Here is a 25,159-nt window from a genome sequence, read left to right as displayed (position 1 = left end):
ATTATAAAACTTTGGGTACCTGTCTGGCTTGGCTGTTCATCGGCCAGTTCTAAGCTGTTTTCACTCTTTGAGCAGTCGTCAGCAGCCCCAGCTGTCCCAGCTGCTAGATCAGAGCTGCTTCCCGACAGCTGTGTAAAGCTGCTACGCTTCTTCTTTAAATCCAATCTAAAAAAAAAATAATTTTTGCATTTAGAAAAGTAAACACTTTCACACAGTAGACACTTTTAACCTAATTCCAACTAAGTATTTTCCTAAGATATTTAGGTTACTAACTGCTTTGGCCCTAGTTTCCGGGCCATTTTTTTCTCCAAGACAGAAGGGCTCACTTTTTAAGTAAAATTAAAAAGGTGCTAACCACCCCTCTTTTATTTTTGAAATAAATCTAAAATAAGGTAAGGGGAAAGGGGAGTTATTATTCATGTGTCCAAATACTTGCGGGTCGAATAAATACCTGCGGTTCAACCCAATACTAATATAACCTAAACCTAACCTGACCTAATGTAATCAACAAACAACGGATAACTACCCCCCAACCCATTTATTTGGTTATAGAAACAAATAATCAAAGAGTCAATTCTATAGAAACAAATAATCAAAGAGTCAATTCTATAGAAACAAATAATCAAAGAGTCAATTCTATAGAAACAAATAATCAAAGAGTCAATTCTATAGAAACAAATAATCAAAGAGTCAATTCTATAGAAACAAATAATCAAAGAGTCAATTCTATAGAAACAAATAATCAAAGAGTCAATTCTATAGAAACAAATAATCAAAGAGTCAATTCTATAGAAACAAATAATCAAAGAGTCAATTCTATAGAAATGTTTTTTTGTTAACGAAGTTACTTTATAATTTACTTTGTGTGTCCGTCCGCCTGACTACCCTCAACGCCAACAAGGGGAAACATGATTTTCTCAGCTGCTAATTAAGGTAGACGACTAAGAATTTTGTTACAAATTATTGGGTACTAGGTAGCCCCGCAGGGTTAGTGCTAGGGATGGCAATCCGTCAATTTTTGGACCGGATTCGGATTCATACAAGAATCCGTCAAAAGAATGGCGGATTTTCGCGGATTCCGGATTATTATTTTTTGCGAATTCCAGATTCGGATTCCGGATTCTAGCAATATTTTTAAAATAAATTAAACAAATTAAGTGCTACATATGTCCTAAAAATTAATGTTCTTGGTGTTCTCTATAATTAACTTCCAAGAATCGAACCAGATTTTAAAAGATTTGATATGTAAAGATGATAATTTTTGCCTTCAAAAAGCGGCAGTTGAAAGAAAAATCTCAAGACGCTAATTTTAGCCTACAAATTAAGAATCCGAATCCGCTAATAATAAACAGATTCCGGATTCGGATGTAAAAATTGACCAATAATTGGGCGGATTCTGGATTCCGGATTCGGATTGCCAACCCTAGTTAGGGCACAACAGGTATAGGCCCCACAGGGGTTATGTATGGAAAATCCTTCTCCCCCCCCTCCATTCTTATTTTCAATCAATTCAATAAATAAGGTGGGGGGTAGGCACTGATACCCATTTCCGCCACCCTTTGAAATAAATTGAAAATAAGGGAGGTTTTCTTTAGTTTCTTTATTAATTTAGGTTAGGTTATCGCATCGTATGATAAACAGTTTTCCACTGATATAAAAAAAAATGTTCAATAATAAGGCAAGGATTGGCAAAACTGGTTTCAATGTTATGATTGTGCATTTTTTATTCGTAGAATACTGGACATACTACGATGCTATAATAATACAATACATACTTTTTCTGTATGGCTGAGAATCGGTTCTAATCCAGCGGATATATATAAATCGGTTTTGAAACCATTCTGGAAATAACTATACCTGTATCTCCGCCTGTCCCTGAAAAAAACAGGAATCTGATCAATATCCGCTGGATTAGAACCGGTTATCAGCTATATTATCCACATAATATCCGCGGAAAGCTATCTATAATACTATAAATAACCATTAACATACCTGTAACTGAAAAGTTTCTGAGTGGAGGATGGATCGTTCAATCCGGTGAATATCCGCTGGATTAGAATCGGTTCTCAGCTATATTATCCACATAATATCCGCGGAAAGCTGTCTATAATACCATAAATAACCATTAACATACCTGTATCTGGAAAGTTTATGGGTGCAGGGTGGACCGTTCAATCCAGTTAATATCCGCTGGATTAGAACCGGTTCTCAGCTATAATATCCGCGGACAGTTGTCTATAATACCTGTATCTAAGCCTGTCCCGGATGTCTGGAAAGTTTCTGGGTGGTATGGCTCTGCTGGGAGAAACAGGACTCACACTACCGGCTCCGGTTCCAAATACCTGAAGATATGATTATAAGATTAAAATCAGTTTTGTTACCCCCGAGATGCCAAAAACAGGGGCAAAAAAACCTGATTTTATCAAATCTTGATCGATTTCCTCCAAACTAGTCCACCAGTCCACCAATAATTTCAATCAACAGAAGGTGTTCTTTTGATTACCATAATTGGGATTTGTATATCAATTTCACGTTCATTGACTTATTTCTTGAGATCTATATGTTTTAAGTTATTTAGGTATATACAAAAATGTGGTATTTATAAATATATATATATATATAAGTAACAAACACTTTGAATATTCACTTACTGTATTCCAACAATATCTATGTGTAAATCAGATTAGGTTAGGTATATTAAAATAGTTAATAACTGGGTAAAGCTATGATCAATAAATATATATATAACGAGCTCTATAAACAGACTCGGAGCTCGTTATGCTGTCCAGGCCCCACTCTTGGTGACAACCTGGCTAATAAGTCCTATAGTAGTAACTATATAGAACTTTGAAACGAAACTGAAGCTTAAACTTCTTTTTTCAAACTTCTTGATTACTTTATTTACTTACGACAAAAAGTAACTCAGAGATAGATTTTTAAATAGTTATAAACCATTCAAGGACCAATCAGAAGCATCTCTGTAAAGGAGTAAGATATCGGACCCGCGGTGGTAAGCGAGATCCCAAGATTTATAATAACGTTTTCCTATTTGTTGGCATAACAACTTTGAATTTTGATTGGTTGGTTCATGAAGTTAAGTTAATCGAAATCTACAGAATTTTTTGATTCTTCAATTTATCGGCAATTGTCTTATCCCTTTAGATCTCTGGGTGGAATGTTATGGCCCAAAACCATCATTATACACGTGACATTATAAGCTACCAAACAAATGACGTGCAATTAAAGACTTGGTTTTTTTTTTACACAAAGCGATCTTTATAGGGGATAAGACAATGAGCGCTAAATAGATGTACATGTCAATGATGTTTTACTATAGTACAATGCCCATATATTTTATACCCTAAAATAGGAAAGGCTATGCAAGGCATTATGAGGATAAACAAAATCAACCCTCCTGCATCTAATATTTTCCAGGTAGGGAGGGGACATTGAGTTGTTTATTACACCAGTCTCTGAAGTATTACAGTATCGTTTTCTTATTCGTTGGCTCAGCATTAGCAACCTTGGGGACTTTTTTTTATTTTTTTATTGGTTTGTTCACAAATGAAAATCGCATAGTATTATAGACACCTTTCCGCGGATAGCATGCATATAGTATAGCTGAAAACCGGTTCTAATCCAGCGGATATTAATCGGTTTCGTATTTTCTCCTACCTGACAATATTTACACATACAGGTGGCTCCGTCCTCCTTCTTGTTCGCACACCCCTTGGCAACGCCCTGAATTCAGAAAAATAACATGGTACCCAAAGTTTTATAATTACAACCCTTGGCAACCCCCTGAATTAAGAAATATTAATCTGGTATCCAAAGTTTTATAATCACAACCCTTTGGTAACGCCCTGAATTAAGAAATATATTAATCTGGTACCCTAAGTTTTATAATCACACCCCCTTGGTAACGCCCTTAATTAAGAAAAAATAACATGGTACCCAAAGTTTTATAATAACACCCCTTGGTAACGCCCTGAATTAAGAAAAATAACATGGTACCCAAAGTTTTATAATAACACCCCTTGGCAACGCCCTGAATTAAGAAAAAATAATATGGTACCCAAAGTTTTATAATCACACCCCTTGGTAACACCCTGAATTGAGAAAAAATAATATGGTACCCAAAGTTTTATAATCACACCCCTTGGTAACGCCCTGAATTAAGAAAAATAACATGGTACCCAAAGTTTTATAATCACACCACTTGGCAACACCCTGAATTGAGAAAAAATAATATGGTACCCAAAGTTTTATAATCACACCACTTGGCAACACCCTGAATTGAGAAAAAATAATATGGTACCCAAAGTTTTATAATTACAACCTTTGGCAACACCCTGAATTAAGAAAAATAACATGGTACCCAAAGTTTTATAATCACACCACTTGGCAACACCCTGAATTGAGAAAAAATAATATGGTACCCAAAGTTTTATAATCACACCCCTTGGCAACACCCTGAATTAAGAAAAAATAACATGGTACCCAAAGTTTTATAATCACACCACTTGGCAACACCCTGAATTGAGAAAAAATAATATGGTACCCAAAGTTTTATAATCACACCCCTTGGCAACACCCTGAATTAAGAAAAAATAACATGGTACCCAAAGTTTTATAATCACACCCCTTGGCAACGCCCTGAATTAAGAAATATTAATATGGTACCCAAAGTTTTATAATCACACCCCTTGGTAACACCCTGAATTAAGAAATATATTAATCTAGTACCCAAAGTTTTATAATCACACCGCTTGGCAACCCCCTGAATTAAGAAATATATTAATCTAGTACCCAAATTTTTATAATCACACCCTTTGGCAACACCATGAATTAAGAAAAAATAATCTGGTACCCAAAGTTTTATAATCACACCCCTTGGCAACACCCTGAATTAAGAAAAAATAATATGGTACCCAAAGTTTTATAATCACACCCCTTGGCAACACCCTGAATTAAGAAAAAATAATATGGTACCCAAAGTTTTATAATCACACCACTTGGCAACACCCTGAATTAAGAAAAAATAATATGGTACCCAAAGTTTTATAATCACACCCCTTGGCAACACCCTGAATTAAGAAAAAATAACATGGTACCCAAAGTTTTATAATCACACCCCTTGGTAACGCCCTGAATAAAGAAAAAATAACATGGTACCCAAAGTTTTATAATCACAACCTTTGGTAACGCCCTGAATTAAAAAAAATTAATCTAGTACCCAAAGTTTTATAATCACACCCTTTGGCCCTTGGTAACGCCCTGAATTAAGAAAAAATAATATGGTACCCAAAGTTTTATAATCACACCCCTTGGTAACGCCCTAAATTAAGAAAAAATAACATGGTACCCAAAGTTTTATAATCACACCCCCTTGGTAACGCCCTTAATTAAGAAAAAATAACATGGTACCCAAAGTTTTATAATCACACCACTTGGCAACGCCCTTAATTTAGAAAAAATAACATGGTACCCAAAGTTTTATAATCACACCCTTTGGTAACCCCCTGAATTAAGAAATATTAATATGGTACCCAAAGTTTTATAATCACACCCCTTGGTAACGCCCTGAATTAAGAAAAATTAATAAGGTACCCAAAGTTTTATAATCACACCCCTTGGCAACGCCCTGAATTAAGAAAAAATAATATGGTACCCAAAGTTTTATAATCAAACAATTTGGCAACGCCCTTAATTAAGAAATATTAATATGGTACCCAAAGTTTTATAATCACACCCCTTGGTAACGCCCTGAATTAAGAAAAAAATAAGCTAGTACCCAAAGTTTTATAATCATACCCCTTGGTAACGCCATAAATTAAGAAAAAATAACATGGTACCCAAAGTTTTATAATCACACCCCTTGGTAACGCCCTTAATTAAGAAAAAATTACTCTGGTACCCAAAGTTTTATAATCACACCACTTGGCAACGCCCTAAATTACTCTGGTACCCAAAGTTTTATAATCACACCCCTTGGCAACGCCCTGAATTAAGAAATATATTAATATGGTACCCAAAGTTTTATAATCACACCCCTTGGCAACGCCCTAAATTAAGAAAAGATAATATAGTACCCAAAGTTTTATAATCACAACCTTTGGTAACGCCCTAAATTACTCTGGTACCCAAAGTTTTATAATAACACCCCTTGGCAACCCCCTGAATTAAGAAAAATAACATGGTACCCAAAGTTTTATAATCACACCCTTTGGCAACACCCAAAATAAGAAAATTTAATAAGGTACCCAAAGTTTTATAATCACACCCCTTGGCAACACCTTGAATTAAGAAAAAAATAAGCTAGTACCCAAAGTTTTATAATAACACCACTTAAGAAAATTTAAAGTTTATTTATTAATACACTAGGCCCTAAAGTTTTATAATAACGTTTTCTTATTCGTTGGCCTAACAGCTTTGAGGACTTTACACTAATGTTACACTACAGAAGGGGTAATTATGTGCATCATCATTGGGGATGTACATCAATTTATCGGCCAGTGTCTTATCCCTTTAGATCCCTGCCATTAATCACCTTGGTGTATGGAACATGGTCTGCACTCGGCGATTTTGTGATCGTGTAGTCTCCAGATGAGGCTTTGTACTAAACGTAGCACAGAAATGGTTCTTATATATCCAAAAACTAGAGCTTATGACGATTCTAACATGTTTCTACTATTATTACAAGCCGCGCAATTTGAATTATCACCTTAGTGTATGGAACATGGTCTGCACTCTGGGACTTTGTGATCTTGTAGTCGCCAGGTTCCAGGTGAGACAGCTGCTGCGGCCTGGCAGCTGGGCCACCCAGGTTCAGCTGGCTTGGCCGTACGGCCGCCGGTCCCCCTAGGTTCAGGTTTGTCGGTCTGTTGGGTGAATGTTTTGCATTGATTTTCGTTTTTAGTGTTTAAAATGTGAAAGTCTTAATTTTAAAGATAGGACAAAGTTGGGAATGGGGGGGGGGGATATAATAACTCTAAATAGTCATCATTCTGTTTTGTGGAAACAAGACAGCCATTTATGTTGCATAAATCCACCAAAAATATTATTTTTAAGTTTCAATATTCTTAAAACTTAAATTCTTTCATATTCAGATGTAGTTTAAACTGAAAAAAATATGCAGTACGAGAAATTCAAGTTTAAATGCACTTCGTGCAACCACCCCTATAAAAAAATTGGCTTTTTCAAAATTGAATGCAAATATTCCTTGTATTTGGTTTAATATTGAGCTGTGTAGGTCTCTGGTGGGGGGTAGCTGGATTATTTTCAGGTATCTACAAATAAATTCATTTATTGTATTTAGTGAGAGAATGTTGCTATTCTCTCATTGAAAATAAATGCAATAATAAGCCTTAAAATATTTAAACACTAGTCTCTCATTGGACATAAAATGACGTCCAATAAGAAAAAGGAATAAAAATATGATATTAGTTATTTCTCGCATCGTATTATAAACAGCTTTCCGCGGATATAGAATGTACAATTATAAGATAAAAACCAATTTTTAAGCCCCGAGGTGCAGAATAATACGATGCTAAACATAGTTTTTTTTTGTATGGATAGGAAACGGTTCTCAACCATACGAAAAAACTATGTCTAGCATCGTATTATATCCAGTTTTCTACGAATATAAAAATGTACAATCATAAGATTAAAACCAGTTTTTAGCCTGTGCTTTAGGCACCTAGGGGCTAAAAAAAATTGGTTTTAATCTTATAAATGTACATTCTATATCCGCGGAAATCTGTTTATAATACGATGCGAGAAATAACTATTCCAGTATGGCTTCCAAACCGATTAATATCCAGTGGATTAGAACCAGTTCTTAGCCATACTGATAAAGGTCATGTATATCATCGTATTATATCCAATTTTCCACGACTATTAAAATGTACAATCATGAGAACAATACCAGTTTTTTTTAACCCGAACCTTCAGCTTTTCAGGGCTAAAAAAACTGGTTTTCATCTTACAAATATACATTTTTTTATCCGCGGAAAAATGTTTATTATACAATCCGAGAAATATCTACCTATCTAAAAATATGATGAGTATTTTTAAGATTCAACATTTTTTTTCGTTGGGGAGTTATATTATCTAAAGGCGAATGTAACAGAATGTTTGTCTTTCATTGTGTTTGTCTATACCGAAGGATCTCGCTAGCTGCTGGACCGATATGGTTCTCATTTACAGTTAAGCTTCTCATATGTCCCGGGAAGGTTAATAACTATTTTAGGGAAGGGTACCACCACCCTCCCAAAGAGAAAACATCCCTGAAAAAAATATATCTCCTTCAATTTTTTTTCCTTTTTTTAAAATATAAAAAGTATAGTGGAATGTCAACTCCCCCCTATCTTTCAAATGCCCCTAGAGGCCTGTGGGGGCGTAGTTACATAAAGACATAGTAATTTGTATCTATACTGAAAATATTATTTCCAGTATAACTTCCAAACCGATTAATATCCGCTGGATTACAACCGGTTCTCCCATACTAAAAAATAATGAGTAGCATCGTATTATATTTTCCACGAATATTAAAATAAAAATCATAACATTAATACCAGTTTTGTTAGCCCGAACCTTCGGCCCCTCAGTGCCAGAAAAATGGTTTTAATCTTATAATTTTTCCCTTTTAATATACGCGGAAAACTGTCTTATAATACGATACGATAAATAACTAGACCTGTTCAATATTAATCTTTGGTTTGTTGAGTTGTTGATTTAAATGAATCGCGGATTTACTTTTCATAACCTCGCCCTGCTGTATGGTAAAATTCATTTTAAGCTAGCTTATCAAGGATCTAAAGGGATAAGACAATGGCCGATAAATTGATGTACATCCAAAATGTTAAAACACAAAATCACCCCTTTTTTTAGATTACAATTGGTGGTTGAAATGTTTGGAGACTCAACTTAATAAAGTCCCCAAAGTTGTTAAGCCAACGAATAAGAAAACGCTATCATAAAACTTTGGGAACTTGTGTAATAAACAGACCAATGTCCCCTCCCTCCCTGAATAAATAAGAAAAGTTTATAAAAAATTATGACATGCCTATGTCATCGATAAGATCTTTTTAATCATTAACATGTTAAAATTGATTTCCAACTTGGCATGATGATTAATAGACAGAATATCTGCAAGTCCTTATTTGTCATGATTTTTGAAATTCGTAGGACAATTATATTACACGCCAAGCTACAATTGAATCAAGACAAAAGTAAGTGCCAAGCTCTGGGACCTATTTATGGTGAAATTAGACATATAATCATGATTGATGATTCCAGGTAAAACCAAAATATTTCAGGATATTTCAAGGAAAGCAAAGATCATTTATCTAAAATGTTGAACAACTTTGCTTTTTTAAAGTTTTTCATAAAACAACTCCTGAAGGTAGTTAAGGGGGGGGGGAAGTTTTGACACATTTGCGTAAACAGGGAGTATAGGCTTTATCTTTGGACTAAAAGGATAGGTTATTAGGGATAAAATCATTCTTATATGATGCATTTTCCCAAGTTTTAAGATTTTTTGGATAGGCCTCCAGGTTCCGGAGCTCCAGGCCTCCAGGTCCTCTCTGTACAGGTAAAAATTAAAAAAATAATTTTTTTTTTGAAGAGTTAGAAGTCAACCTATGAAACAAAATATGCATATTTTTGAATGTTATTCACATATTTGAAGAAAAAAACGCATATTTTGTTTCATAAGTTGACTTCTAACTCTTCAAAAAAAATTTTTTTTTTCATTTTTACCTGTACAGAGAGGACCTGGAGGCCTGGAGCTCCGAAACCTGGAGGCCTATCCAAAAAATCTTAAAACTTGGGAAAATTTATCATATAAGAATGATTTTATCCCTAATAACCTATACTCTCAGTCCAAAGATAAAGCCTATACTCCCTGTTTACGCAAATGTGTCAAAACTTCCCCCCCCCCCTTAATTGCCATTTTTATCAGTTGCTTTGCTAAGGTCACGGAATTTCATCCTTAAATAAATCATATATAGAGAGGTATGAAAGACTTCATAAAAGCAAAGTTGTTTAAAATTTCAAATTTATAATCTTTGCTTTTCTTGACATGATTATGCGGCAACTCCTAGGTGGTGAAAATTGAATTTTAAATTTTTAAATCTAATTTTCTAAAAAAGATCCTGCTGAAATATTTTGGTTTTACCTGGAATCAACATGGTTTTATGTCTAATTTCACCATACATAGGTCAAAGAGCTCGGCACTTACTTTTGTCTTGATTCAATTGTAGCCTGGTGTGATTAGGTACTATGTAAAAAGCGAAACATCTCTATAATCAAGTTTTTATAGTAATGTATGTCCATATTATGCATAGTTTCTACAGAGTTTTTGTTGAGCTACGTCATCTTTGTTAAAAAAATTTAAAATACTTGCTATTACTGCGCTCTACGGGGACATTTGACTGCAAATAAAACTTGTACCCAACGTTTTATAACCACGTTGTTTTATTCGACAGTCCAAAACTTTTGGCATTTTTACTCAATTTTGATTAGTTGGTTCCAAACTTTTCAACCAATTATTCTAATCAATATTATCATCATTCTGAATGTATGTACACCAATGTGGCTTTTAATGGGTTATTTTAGGATAGGTTAGGTTACATTGGGTTAGGTGATTGCCCCGCAGGGTTAGAGCCCCCCACAGGGGATAGAAAAAGGAAAAAAGCTACTGTGAAAATACGAAGAAACGCCCATTAAGGGGCGTTGCCACGAAAGAGACTATACACCAATTGTCTTATCCCCTAAGATCCCTGATTTTCCGCTCAAAATAAAAATTTTTCCTGGATAATTCTATTGTTATCGTGTCTGACTGAGCTGCTTCTTCTAACTGATGTTGCTCCGCCACTATTCTCATACTCAGTCTTGTTCTGATCAAGATATTTTTGTACTTTAGTAATGGATATATAGGACAGATAGTGATATTCTGCAAATTAGACCCTGCTAAAGGGAGGAGGGTCGGGGGGGGGGGGGGGGGGGGAAATAAAAAATGTGTGGTTGGGGGAAAAAAATGGAATAATTAAGAGAACTTTTTTGCCATTTTTCTCCCCACCTCGGTAAAAAAAAATAAAAGAATATGTGGGAGGGGTAACGTGTTAATAAAATAAAGAGTTCTGAAAATATTTTTTCATTTTTCCCCTTCCTTGCTGGAAAAAAATATGAGGGAAAAAAATTGAATCTTGCGCAGAATATACACCCTTGGAGTGCTCCCTGGGGTACTCCATAAAATAGAACAATGGATATAGAATAAATGTGGATATATTAGCAGGGGAAAATTTGACGTCAATTTAGCTTGCTTATATGGATCACATTTATTGGCCAGTTTGCTCATCCAATAGGAGGGGATGTGGTCAACGAGTAAAATGGGGGTATTCTTATTTAAGTCAGCTACGAGTATTACTTTATCAGAGAAAATGAAAACCTGGTGCAATATCTAAGTAATTCTCATAATAAAGTAAAAGGATGTTTGTATGTTTGTCTGCACCGAAGGATCTCGCTAACCAATCGGGTTCTTCCTAACAGGGTAGCTTCTCATAGATACCTGGAGAGTTTAAAACTATTTTGGGGGAAGAAAACAACAATACATCAATTTTATTTTACTATTCTCGATTTTACGTAGAGCGTTCAACGCAACATGGAAATATTTGAAAAAAGTGCCACTAGAGGCTTCTAGGGGGCGTAGCCGCTAGACTTAAACATGGTACAAATTATCCCTGGAACGGCCCAGTTTTCTTAGCCGCCGTCAAATCATCTCCCCGCATAACCAGCGCATCACTCCCCAACTCTCCCCGGTCAATGTGCGCAGAGTTTGCCGCGTTCCGTTGCGACTCATCGTTCCCGCGCAAATTGGACAGAAAATCCGCAACTTTTTTCGCGTTGGCATCCTAAAATTAAAAAATGTTTTTGAAATATGCTTGGACCGCAGAAAATAAAACTGACCTTTAACTTTTAGTTAGTCAAACTATTAAAAACAAAATTCTTCATTCGGGGACAAATATAATTTTTCAGTGGAAGGTAGAGGACATTAACAGAGAGAGAGAGGGGGGACAATGGACTGTTTATTACACTAGTCCCCAAAGTTTTAGAATAACGTTAGCTTAACGAATTTGGGTATTCTTCCATTTTTTTTTGATTAGCCATAGTTTCTTAGAGTTTGGATCTAAGACTCCTGGAGTATGTTGAGACACTTTTGTATAGCCACCAGGGCCAGCTCAAGCTCCACGTTCAAGTATGACTTGACACGCTGTCTCATGAGAGCTCCTCGTTATTACCTCACCCTCGCCGATTTTTGAGTATGGCAGGTGTCCCAGATTAAGTCACCGTAATGAATGACACTCTCCTCAGAGGAGCCTGGAATTAAGGGATGTGTTGCTATTATACACATGATTATTAGGCTTCCAAACTACCTAACAATCTCCCTTCCAACGCAACTGGGGGAGGTTGCGTGAATCCACTTTAGAGAATTTGAGACAACATGTTGTGATTGCAACACAAGTGGGTTTGAACTCAAATTCTCATCACCGTAACTCAGTGCGTTACCACAGAGCTACGGTGCCCCCATTCTTCCATAATTTTGATTGGTTAGTTCATTAAGTTTAGTGTCCAAACGTTTTAAACACTAATACAATCTCCTTGATTTTGCATAGTATTATAGACAGATTTTTCTGTTTTTGAAATATGCTTGGACCGCAGCTGAAATGAAACTGACCTTTAACTTTTTAGTCAGTCAAACTATGAAAAATTCTTCATTCGGGGACAAATATACTTTTTCCGTGGAAGGAGAGGACATTAGAAGAGGGAGAGGGGACAATGGGCAGTTTATTATACTAGTCCCCAAAGTTTTTTATAATAACGTTGGCTTAACAAATTTGGGTATTTTTCCTTAATTTTGATTGGTTAGTTCATTAAGTTTAGTGTCCAAATGTTTCAATCACTAATACTATCTCCTTGATTTTGCATAGTATTATAGACAGCTTTCCGCGGGTATTATGCGGATAGAACGGCTAATAACCGGTTCTAATCCAGCAGATTCGAACCAGACTGTTTCTAACCTGAGGACTCAGATTGCTGGTTTCTGGTGGCAAACTTCTTCGATTTTTGGCGGCAACATTTTTTCTATTGTTAAGCTCGAGATTCACTGAGTTTCTACTTAAGCTCCTTAACAACAAAAACTGTTAGGATAGAGTCAAGGAGGTTTTAAACCCCCCGCCCCCCCTTCAAATAATCAAAATGATGATGAAAAGGACTGTGATGGGGGGGGGGGGGGGGAGTGATTTAGAGAGAAACTAACGCTTTCAAAAACGCGTGGTACAAATACCGTAAGGTTTATCATCTCATTTATATGAATGTTGTCGAGTTGATATTTTCCCATAAGCTGCTGTCCGGACAACCCGTGAAAAAACGGCGGCAGAACCACCGTTTCCCGCCGAATTATTTTGCCTTTTTTTGCCAAATTAGTCAGTTCTCAATCATCTGAGATAAACTTTTTTTCTCATAAAAATTTCCCTTTTATTTTCACATGACACTTGTAATATTTCAAACATGTCAATATTAAAAAAAATTGCAAGTGTAAAATCTTACAAGTGTCAAGTGAAAATATAAGCAGAATTTTTATGAAAAAAAAGTTTATCTCAGATGATTGAAAATTGTCTATTATGGCGAGAAAAGGCAAAAAAAATTCGGCTGCAAACGGCAGTTTTCGGCGGGAGCGGCGGTTCCGCCGCTGTTTCTTCACAGTTCCATATTGTTCACCACAAAAGGAACTGCTGTGCAGAATTTTAGAGCTGTAACTCTTTTATGGGCTGAAATCATGCAATTTTTACTTTTGGTCTAAAAAAATGGCACATCCGCCTCCCCCCTTTTTAAATTGAAAATTGGGGGTTTGGGGTTGGCTTTTTTTCTTATTCCTACTGAGGGCCACAACCCTGCGGGGCTATCCAGTAACCTAACATAACATTACTAGACCTAAAGTAACAAACAAAAATACAAAAAAAATACTTTCCCCCTCCACTTTATTTCAAAGTAAGAAGAGGGGGGTGAGGTATGTGTTCAATAGAATTAATAGGTATTACTAGGATCTTACATCAGATTATCATAAAGTGAAACTTGTAGCTGGCTAAAATAACGATCCCCTCCATCCACCCCCCTTTACAATGAACTATATGAACGAACTGATCATTAGAGGAACCTAAACTGGCGACAATTTCCCTCCTATCCTAATATCCACGTATATTCTAATTCTATATTCGATTAGCCTGACTAAAGGAAACTGGCAAAACTGTTTAAACAAAAATTACCATTAACCTCCTAAGGGCGGGATTCTCCTTCGATTTAAGTGATCATCTAGAGAATCCAGAGCATCATTCGCTTGTAATACAATGTTATACACCCAAGAATATGAGGTTAAGTAACATGCATCATACAACCAGCCTTTTGATTGCACGACCTTTGTCTGAGAAGTCCTAACTGTGCATTGTTGCACCTGTTTATGGGCCAAGGCATTCCCCCGTCGCTTACTATTTAGGTTGCGCACCTGACTTAGCAGCAGTAGGAACCATTTTTAATGTCTTTAGTTATGACGCGGTGTCGGCCCGAGATTCGAAACTATCACCTCTCCGGCGACGAGCGGATGCGCTGTGTGTTGAGCCACGATCGCGGGTTAAACAAACAAACCAAAAAACTTTAACTTACTTTTGTAAATGACTGGAGTTTGCTTGCAAGTTGGATTTCCCAATCTGAGACGGCGGGTGGCTTTCTCTGGGGGGTCAATATTAGTAATATATACCTAATCCTTATGATAAATAGTTTGTAAAAATCTTCCAAATAATTTTGTAAAAAATCTTCGAAATATTTTAATAAGCGAGGGGGGGCAGAAGTGACACTTTTTGAAACCAAAACTAAAAGTCAAAGGAACTCAACTAAAAATAGAGTTACAGCTCTGAGATTTGGTATGGCTGTTGCTTTCAAGAGAAACAATATGGAACTGTGAAGAAACCGATTTTTTTCGCCTTTCTCGCCAAATTAGACAATTTTTAATAATCTGAGATAAACTTTTTTTCATAAAAATTTCCCTTTTTTTATATTAAAATGTTTAAAATATTCAAGTGAAAATATAAGGGAAATTTTTGTGAAGACGATTATCTTTATTTAGTTTAGTTCCTTTTGACTTTTAGTTTCAAAAAGTGTCACTTCCGCCCCCTCTCTTTATATATAGCTGATTAACATTTTGTACTGTAAAATAAACTTTATATTCAAATACTTTTGAGTAGGTAGGTAATTAAACATCTAAAAGTATATGCATTTACAACTAACCGCTTCGCCCCTAGAGGCCTCTAGGGACACTTGAAAGAGGGTGCGTATAAAATCGTCCATTTTTGTTCAATTAAAAGTTTTAGAACTTTGATTGGTTGGTACAAGCTAGCAGTGTCCAAACCAATAAATTTGAAGTCCATAAGGGTTATTTTGTTTATCACAATTTTCTCATTCACTATAGAGAAACTGCCCCTATTATTTTTAAAGGGGTGTACATTTTTTTTCTAGGGGCGATTCATCTTAAAAAGGTGGTGGTACCCTCTCTCTTAATATGAGAAGTTTCACTGTAAAGGAGAACCATATCGGTTCAGCAGTTAGTGAGATCCTTCAGTACAGACAGATATATATCCTGTTACTTTTATATAAGAATGGTCATATCCCAAAAGATGCCTGAATTTTTTTCACATGTTTTTTCTTAGTTACTGATATTATGATTTGAAAAAATCTATTAAAATCAGCACAAAAAATATCAACAGGAGAATCAATGTCATTTTTTTTCAGACGTATATCTTTTTCTAAAAAACAATTGTTATGAACATAAGAAGCAGAGCAAAAACAATTCAATAACAAGTATGACAACAATCTATTTATTATTACTTGGATGTTGCACCAGATTTTTATAAAGTAATGCTAGCAGCTGGCTAATATAACGATTACCCCCATCCAACCCCCTTTAATTCCTTACCCCGTTTCTGGATGAACGAACTAATCATTAAATGAGGTCCATATTAGCAACCTAAATCGACGATAAGGAGACCAGTAGGTTGCGGGTAAATTCTAAAAAGGTGTGAGTTTTAAGGCTTAAAAACAGTAGTAGAACGATAATATTCTCTAAATATGTGTGTATTCCTTACTGAATGGAACTATAGACCAAAATTTTTTTTTTTGTGTGTATTCCTTATAAAATAGAACTATAGACAAAAAAAAATTTTTAAGTTAAAAAATTATTTAAAAAATCGAAAAAAATCATGGAATGCTTCGCCAATGTCAAAATGACAATAATGACAAAATTGATAAAAAAAATTATTTCAAAAAGAGTTTAAAAACTTACAATTTACAAATAATGCCAATTATTTCAAAGATATCTATTTTTTAAAACATTATTTAATTGTCCATAGTAATTCTATGTATTATATGTTAAAAATTATATTTTGTCAGCTTGACATTATTATTGTTCTACTACTGTTTTTAAGCCTTATAACACAAACCTTTACGGATTTTACCCGCAACCTACTTTTCCCTTTGTTTTCGAATAATTCCGTCAAGTTTGGTTGTAGTCAAATGCTCTTATTAAGTCAAACTGTTCTTAATTATGAAATATTTAATAATACAATTTGGTTATACATTACCAACCCAACACCCAACTTTAAGGAATTACGCGAAAACAAGGATGACAACATCCATAAAGCGAAGCTCTGAAATGGAAGGACAAACGAACATTAACACTTGTAGGGTGTCATAACTGAATGAACTTAATATTAAGGGTACATCGACAAACGTCCTACTACGACAAACGTCGTAATGCGACAAACCTCCTAATGCGACAAACCTCCTAATGCGACATTTCTTAAGTTAAACCTCCAATTTTTTTTTTTTAGAAATTAAAGGTCGAATTTTGTAATGGAAGGATGTATTGGGTTCGAAACCATGCCATTTGATAGCCAACACAGACTTTGGGAAATCTGTCGGACAGATTTTTAAATTTCAGCCTGAGTAAAAAGTTATGCAAGAAATAAAATTCAATTTTGAATTAGGTCCGTGTCTATTGTATTTTGGATTTTATTGTTCAAGTTTTTAACAGTGGTGGATTTTGTACTCAAATTTTTGAAGATTTATTTTTATTTTTTAATTTTTGAAAAGTTTTAGAACGTTTTACTTAATTGATGTCGCATTAGGACGTTTGTCCCTTTTGGAGGTTTGTCGCATTAGGAGGTTTGTCATTTAGAAGGTTTGTCGCATTAGGACGTTTGTCCCTTTAGGAGGTTTGTCGGTGTACCATATTAAGTCTATACAAAATTGTAATAAATTTGTTGCAAAACTGATAAAATACACAATACTATATAAGTACATATTGACGTTTTTAGGACTTGATTATAGAGATGCTTTGTTTATAACATTGACCTTGTTGTAATACGAATCAGATTCCCAAAAATCAGATGAATCGGATAATTTTAACATTTTAAAAAATTTGTTGTCAAAAAAGTAAAAAATCAGGATGTTTTAATGGACGTACGGACTTTTTGGTAACGATTATAGAGTTGCTGAGCTTTCTATGTCGTACCTAACTGTTATAGGAATCATCATGCAAAGTTTGAAATCGATAGGACAATCCTAACCTGTTTAAATCAACGAAAAAAGCTAACCGTGACGGACTAACATACGTACGGATTGAACGACCCTAATTATAGAAAAGCTTCGCTTTTAAAATTGACACTCTTTCTTATAAATGTTTTAACAGTAAAATTTATTTGTTGACTAATCTTTAGAATTCATATTTCTCTCTCAAATAGAAATAAATTCCGGACTTTATGAAAATAATAAAAATAATTCCTTAGTATAAATGATAAGGATGACAACATCCATACAAGCGCATACAAGCGAAAGAACGTTTATAAATTAAAGTATAAACCAAAATTGAGTTTACATTAATTACAAAACTAGCGGCTACGCCCCTAGAGGCATCTAGGTGATGGGAAGGGGGCAGGGGGCGCGACCCCCATTTTCAATTTAAATTTTAAAATGAAAAGAATTTTTTCTCTCGTATTCATTCGAATCCGGTGGATAGGAACCGGTTCTCATCCATACGAAAAAAACTATGTCTAGCATCGTATTATATCCAGCTTTCTACGAATATAAAAATGTACAATCATAATATTAAAACCAGTTTTTTTAGCCGGTGCCTTCGGCACCTTAGGGCTTAAAAAAACTAGTTTTAATCTTATACCTAATTGTAAATTTTATATCCGCGGAAAGCCGTTTATAATACGATACGAGAAATAACTATTATAGAAATTTTTTCTACACGTAAATCTATCTAAGAATTTTACAAAAATCCTCGAGAATTTTTTGTGGATTTTAAAAAAATCCCCCGTAGCCATGGTAACTATTATTCTCTACATTCAGGGATCTTAAGGGATAAGACAATAGACGATAAATTGACGTACACCCCAAATTATGTTAAACAAAATTTACAATAATATACAATCCTAATTTTAATCTACAGAAGGGATAATATCCTGTTTAAACATTGGGAATGTACATAAATATTTATCGGCCATTGTCTTATCCCTTTAGATTCCTGGGAAAATCTTTTGAAATTAATCTTTTCATAAATGATGAACTTGCTAAATTAAATTAAACACCTTAATTCTTTTCAATAATATCGACAGGGATATAAAGGGATAAGACAATAGCCGATAAATTGATATTCATCTCCAATGATGATACAGAAAATTACCCCATCTGTAAATTACAATTAGCAGTTTGGACACTCAAATAAATGAACCAACCAGTCAAAATTCAATAAAAGTCCTCAAGGTTGTTGAGCCAACGAATAAGAAATATAGATGGGGACTAGTGTAATAAACAGCCCATTGTCTCCAACCTCCCTGAATTAAATCCATTTAATTCTTTCAACATTAACCCCAGGGATATAAAGGGATAAGACAATATCCAATAAATTGATAAACATCCCCAATGATGATACACAAAATTACCCCATCTGTAATTATAATTAGTAGTTGAAAAGTTTGGACACTCAAATAAATGATCCAACGAATCAAAATTCAAAGTCCCAAAGGTTGGTAAACCAACGAATAAGAAAACGTTATAATAAGATTTTGGTGAATAGCGTAATAAACAGCCCATTGTCCCCTTCCTACCTGAATTAAATTCATTTAATCTTTTAAAAATAGCCCCAGGGATAAGACCATGGACAATAAATCAATTTATGATAAACAAAACTAGCAGCTTATCCCCCCCCCCTATTTTAATTTTACTTCGAAAAAAGACTTTTTTTTTTTTTGGGGGGGGGGGAGGGGGCATTTTTATAAGGGCGATTTCCCTCCCGAAAATAGTTATAAACTTTTCTAGCAGCGTTGCGGAGCCGTTTGATTTTGGTGCGGCTCCAGCTCCTCCGGTTTTGTTAGTTTTGTTGGTATAAATCTAAACATTTTTTATTTTGCTATCAGCAGAAAGCTGTCTATAATACGATACAATAAATAACTATTACTATTATTTCCTTGGGGATGGTGAAGGGGAGGGGGTGAAGATATACCCCTCCTCCCCCTTTCTTCTGTACCGGGGGGGAGAGAAACATGTCTAAATAAAAACATATGATAATGGATAGATGGATAGAAAGAAAAATAGAAATAGATAGATAGATAGTTAGATATATATAGATAGATAGATAGATATATAGTAAACATAATAGATAGATAGATAAATAGATATATAGGTACTTGCTTACATGTGGTAGACTGGAGCACCGAAACCCCCCCCCCCCCCCGCTTAGTTTTGACAAAAATCAAAAATAAGGGGGGGGGGGGGGGTAGTTTTTTAATGTCTGGAAAACGGCAAGGAGGAAAGGTGCTCAGCAAGGCAAAGCGCAAAATTAAAACCTTTTACTGGCCAAAGTCAATAAATAAGGAAATTATGCCCCAAAACATGAATATCCCGGTAATAAGGTTTCCCCTCTGGTATACTGGATTTACTTGATTTACCTCACTCAACTTTCTGGCGTGTTGTACAGTGAAAAAACTACCCCCCCCTTATTTTTGATTTTCTTCAAAATTAAGGGGGGGGGGTTAAAAACTACCCCCCCCTTATTTTTGATTTTTGTCAAAACTAAGCGGGGGGTTAAAAAACTACCCCCCCCTTATTTTTGATTTTTGTCAAAACTAAGCGGGGGGGGGGGGGTTTCGGTGCTCCGGTCTTCACATGTAAGCAAGCACCGATATATAAATAAAGATAGATAGATACCTCATTCTCTTTTAAACAATTTTCCTCTGGTTCAAACTCGTCATCTGTCTCCAAATCCCTGCAATAAAACCTATTTATATCCGCTGGATTAGAACCGGTTCTCAGCCATACTATCCGAATAATATCCGCGGAATGCTGTCTATAATACTATGAAAAATCAGGGAGATGTGGATAGGAAAATAAATGAAACCGATTAATATCCGCTGGATTAGAACTGGTCCTCAGCCATACTATCCGCATAATATCCGCGGAAAGCCCATTGGACCCATTTTAACACAGAATCCGAATCCGCAAACTGCAATTGAAAGGGGTAGTTTCACGAAATGCATTTGAACTTAATTTAGTGAACCGCATACTTTTTTCCTAGTTAATGGGTTAAGCTATATTTATATGGCATATATTTGAAAGAATTTCAATTTTCTACCACGTAGTTTTGAAAATATCAAGACTTGAAAATCGTCTTTTTATGATATATGCAATTTAAAAAGAAGACTTTCAAGTCTTGATATTTTAAAACTACGTGGTAGAAAAATGAAATTCTTTCAAATATATGCCTATTAAGGAGCTATCTATTTATACAAAACTACTATTTTTTTATGATTTTATTCGCTGGAGGCTACCAAATTCTTTTGATGGTGTATGGATTAGAAATAATCTAAGAAATCAGAGACAACTAAGAAATTCTAGTGAGTTTTATATTCCAATAGCCAAATTTAAAAAAATTGAAAGGTTTCCATTATTTTCATTTCAAAGACTATGGAATAATTTTTGTCATGAAAAAGATCTTTTAAATGAGAATATTCCTAAAAAAACATTTGCATTAAATCTTAAAGATGAACTTTTTAAATCTATATGTAATATTGAAGAATGTAATGAATGTACTTAAAATATATTGATTTGCCTGGATTTATTAAAAACCTTACATTATTAATTACAGAAATGGTTTTAAAATTTAAGAAAAACTAGCCTTAAAATTTGTTGTAACCCTTCTTTCCTTCTCTTTTTCCCCTGTCCATTTAATTTTACCTACATTTATTATGACATTATTATTTCTTATTTTTCTTATTAACTTAATGCCAACCTAAAAAAGGCAATGCAAACATCTCGGATACGCATATTCCTACTTTTAGGGAAGCCTAATCAGTGCCACACATAACATCTAGTGTTAGTCATGCAATTTAAATTTATAAATATTATGAAAAATTGTAAAGTACACCTGGTACTAAGCAGTAGCTTGGTGTACTATTGTATGTACTGCTTCGTAAGACGGGGCGTAATCTGTCACTGAATAAATGTTTTTTATGTTTTTATGTTTTATAAATGTAGTTTAACCAATTAACCAGAAAAAAATATGCGGTTCACAAAATTAAGTTCAAATGCATTTCGTGAAACTACCCCTTTAGGTAATTTTCATGAATTTTGTACCACTTAAATAAATTTATCTAAAATATGACAGAAAAAAAAGACCTTTAAAAATATTGTAAGAATCCGCAATCCACAATCCGAAAATCCGGAAAAAAAACAAGAATACACAATCCACGGATTCATCTATTTTTTTGGGCGGATTGCTAACCTTAGACTGTGTACACCGAAGGATCTTGCTAACCGCTGAACCGATTTGGTTCTCTTTAAAAGGGTTGCTTCTTATAGGTCCTGGGAAGGTTTATAATTATTTTGGGGGAGGGTACCACCACCTTCCTAAGAGAAATCACCCTTAGAAAAAAAACCTCATCAATTTTATTTTTAAACTACTATTGAATAATAGGCTCCACTCCCCCCCCCCCCATCCCATTGAGGAGCCTCTAGAGGCCTCTAGGGGCGAAGCCGCTGGTATAAGAATAAAGCTGCTTACCATCCCTCGCTGATAAAATGATTGATAATTGTTGAGAAAGCCATCTCTTCTGCGGGGGACAGTCCTGTCAGCATACAATATTATACAGGACAGATAAACAGACAAACAGATAGACAGATAGATAGACAGACAGGCAGATAGACAGACAAACACAAAGACAGATAAACAGACAGAAAGTCCTGTCAGCACACAATATTATACAGGGATGAGACAGACAGACAGATAAACAGACAGACAGACAGACAGATAGACAGACAGAGATACAGTCAGACAGACAGACAGACATACACACAGACAGACAGACAGACATACATACAGACAGATAGATAAACAGAGATAAGACAACGAATGATGGACAGACAGACAGTCTTGTCAAGAAAAAAATATTAGACAGGGATATTAAGGGATAAGACAGGAATAATTGTCTGACAGACAGAGACAGACAGGAAGACAGAGACAGACAGGAAGACAGAGACAGACAGACAGGAAGACAGAGATAGACAGACAGGAAGACAGAGATAGACAGAGACAGACAGACAGGAAGAGAGAAACAGACAGCCAGGAAGACAGAAACAGACAGACAGGAAGACAGAAACAGACAGACAGGAAGAGAGAAACAGACAGCCAGGAAGACAGAAACAGACAGACAGGAAGACAGAAACAGACAGACAGTTAGACAGAGACAGACAGACAGAGAGTCAGACAGACAGAGACAGACATACAGTCCTATCAGAACACAATATGACACACACAGTCACAAAGCCACAATATTCACAACTGGGAGAAAGACAGACAGATAATTAAACAGACAAACAGAGAGACAGTCAGATAGACAGACAATCAGACAATCAGACAGACAGACAGACATGAAGGCGGACAGACAGACAGACATGAAGGCGGACAGACAGACAGATATGCAGACACAGTATAATATAGTTCCTATAGCCATAGTATCTCCCCCCGGAGTACTAGGGGAGAGGGGGGAGCAGTCACCCTCAAATCTCAGGGAACCAAAGTCACCAAATGATGAGTAGGCTTCGTCGTCCTGGATAGATAGATAGATAATTAGATAGATAGATAGCTAGTGGTATGGTAACGGATAAATAGATGATAGATAGATAGTAAGAATTAAGATAGATAGATAGATTGATGGACAATAAGAAGACAATAAGAATAATAGATATACAGATAATTAATAGATGAATATTAAAAATTAAGATAGATAAACAGATAGATAGATAGTAAAAATTAAGATAGATAGATAGATAAAAGGAAGGAAAGATGGAGAGTAAGAATTAAGATAGATAGATGGATAGTAAGAATTAAGGTAGATAGATAAATGGATCGTACAGAATTAAGATGTGTAGATGGGTGGATAGTAAGAATTAAGATAGATAGATGGATATTAATATTAAGATAGATAGATGGATAGTAGGAAATAAGATAGATAGATGGATAGACAGATAGATGGATTGATATATGGATAGTAAGAATTAAGGTAAATAGATAGATTTATGGATTGGATGGATAGACAGATAGATGGTGGGGTGCTAGTTAGATAGACGGATATCAAGACTTAAGATAGATAGATTAATAGTAGGAATTAATGTAGACAGATACACTGGTGTCCTGGATAGGAAACAGGTTTTTTTTGAGTTACGTATGACAAGACCTATATTTCTATGACCGGGCGTGTATGACGGTTTAGCACCTAACTTTCATTAAATCACAGCTGATCATTTTTGTGGATTTTTTTGAAAATTACTTTTTTACCCAGATTTTCATAGTTTTTCCCAAAAAAATCACAATGTTCTCATATTTACAGCTTAGTTAATCTAAATTTATTCAAAGAAAAGTATAATAGATGACAGCTGAACCAAAGATCTTTCAGAATCAATTAACTAATCTAAGATTTGTAGTCTAGAAGTTGGGTAAAAGTTATTTGAAGTTGTTATTTGAATTAATGTCTAAACAGTTAAACAAAACTTAAGTTTGTTTTGGTAGTCAACACAAAAAAATACTCTTTTTTTAAGTCCCTCATGCATGCCTCTTGAATTGTTATAGCATATTTCCTGGCTGTAATAAGATGTCCCTCTGAGGTTCAACCAATGAAGTTTAATGCTTCAGAATCAGCAATGATTCTGTATAAAGTTTTCCTTGTAATATTGACAAGTTATCTTGCTCAATACTGGTTCCTTGCTGACTTGATGTCTAAATAGTTCCTGTGTTATTGTTTGTTCCTGCTTATCATTATGGGAAACAGTCAGTTCAGTATTGTTGCTGATTTTAAAGGTTTTGATGGGTTGTGGTTGCAGTTGAAATGATGGTGGTTGTGTGAAATTCTTGCCAGTGTCAGACACAAACTGCCCCAGATTCTTGTTTACTCTGGCCTTTAAGGTATTCAGGTAAACATTGTAACCTGAAAGTATTGGGACAGGGTGGTTTTAGCTATTCTGGGTAATAAGTTTGGATCTACTGCATGCAGTTCATGGTAAAATATTGCTGGTAACGAATGCTTCCTGGTTCATGATGTGACTGTAGATGGCTGTTCTCAGAGCAGCTTTTCCAGCAAACAGTAGGCTGTCCCAGTTGGCATTACTAATTATGGAACTGCAGTAGAATATCAGGGACTGGCAAATTGCTTTTTATGAATTTTCTATGACTTACTTTTCTTTCCCTCTGGTGGAGAGAGCTTGTTTTTAGGGGCTAGTTTGTTTCTAGGCTCCTTAACAAGATGGTCGATATAGAAAAGATTGTCACATGTAACAGCTAAGAACTAAGGATGTCTGACTTATGGTACTGTTTCAACAATGACTACAGTGCCTGCTTCATTCAAAAAGGTTGTAAATACTATTGTAGGTGATTTGGCTGGAGAAATGAATGGGTTCTGGCTTTTTAACCAATCATTAAGAACTGCTAAGTAAGCTTTTATGTCCTTGACATAAGGATAAATAAGAGGACCTATGCTGTTGGAGTTGTCAACAG

At 35.1% G+C, this 25,159-nt stretch overlaps 1 protein-coding gene across 1 annotated transcript in view; it reads right to left on the bottom strand.

The window, feature by feature from the left end:
• LOC145307130 (uncharacterized) overlaps nt 1-25,159 on the bottom strand; it is a 78,870-nt gene that overhangs the window by 5,722 nt on the left and 47,989 nt on the right. Inside the window, exons 20-33 of the mRNA XM_080149484.1 lie at nt 23,111-23,219; nt 22,175-22,235; nt 20,323-20,380; nt 19,585-19,662; nt 14,722-14,789; nt 13,083-13,188; nt 11,748-11,915; nt 10,818-10,904; nt 8,699-8,779; nt 7,224-7,289; nt 6,725-6,883; nt 3,676-3,741; nt 2,245-2,342; nt 20-165 (exon numbers count right to left, since the gene is read on the bottom strand). Coding sequence (XP_080005610.1) covers nt 20-165; nt 2,245-2,342; nt 3,676-3,741; nt 6,725-6,883; nt 7,224-7,289; nt 8,699-8,779; nt 10,818-10,904; nt 11,748-11,915; nt 13,083-13,188; nt 14,722-14,789; nt 19,585-19,662; nt 20,323-20,380; nt 22,175-22,235; nt 23,111-23,219 — 1,351 coding nt within the window. The remainder of the gene's footprint in view (nt 1-19; nt 166-2,244; nt 2,343-3,675; nt 3,742-6,724; nt 6,884-7,223; nt 7,290-8,698; nt 8,780-10,817; nt 10,905-11,747; nt 11,916-13,082; nt 13,189-14,721; nt 14,790-19,584; nt 19,663-20,322; nt 20,381-22,174; nt 22,236-23,110; nt 23,220-25,159) is intronic.

Source organism: Acartia tonsa, chromosome 15 (assembly GCF_053477335.1).
Source record: "Acartia tonsa isolate MP-2025a chromosome 15, ASM5347733v1, whole genome shotgun sequence".
Classification (NCBI taxonomy): domain Eukaryota; kingdom Metazoa; phylum Arthropoda; class Copepoda; order Calanoida; family Acartiidae; genus Acartia; species Acartia tonsa.
This window is presented reverse-complemented; position numbering and strand designations above follow the sequence as displayed.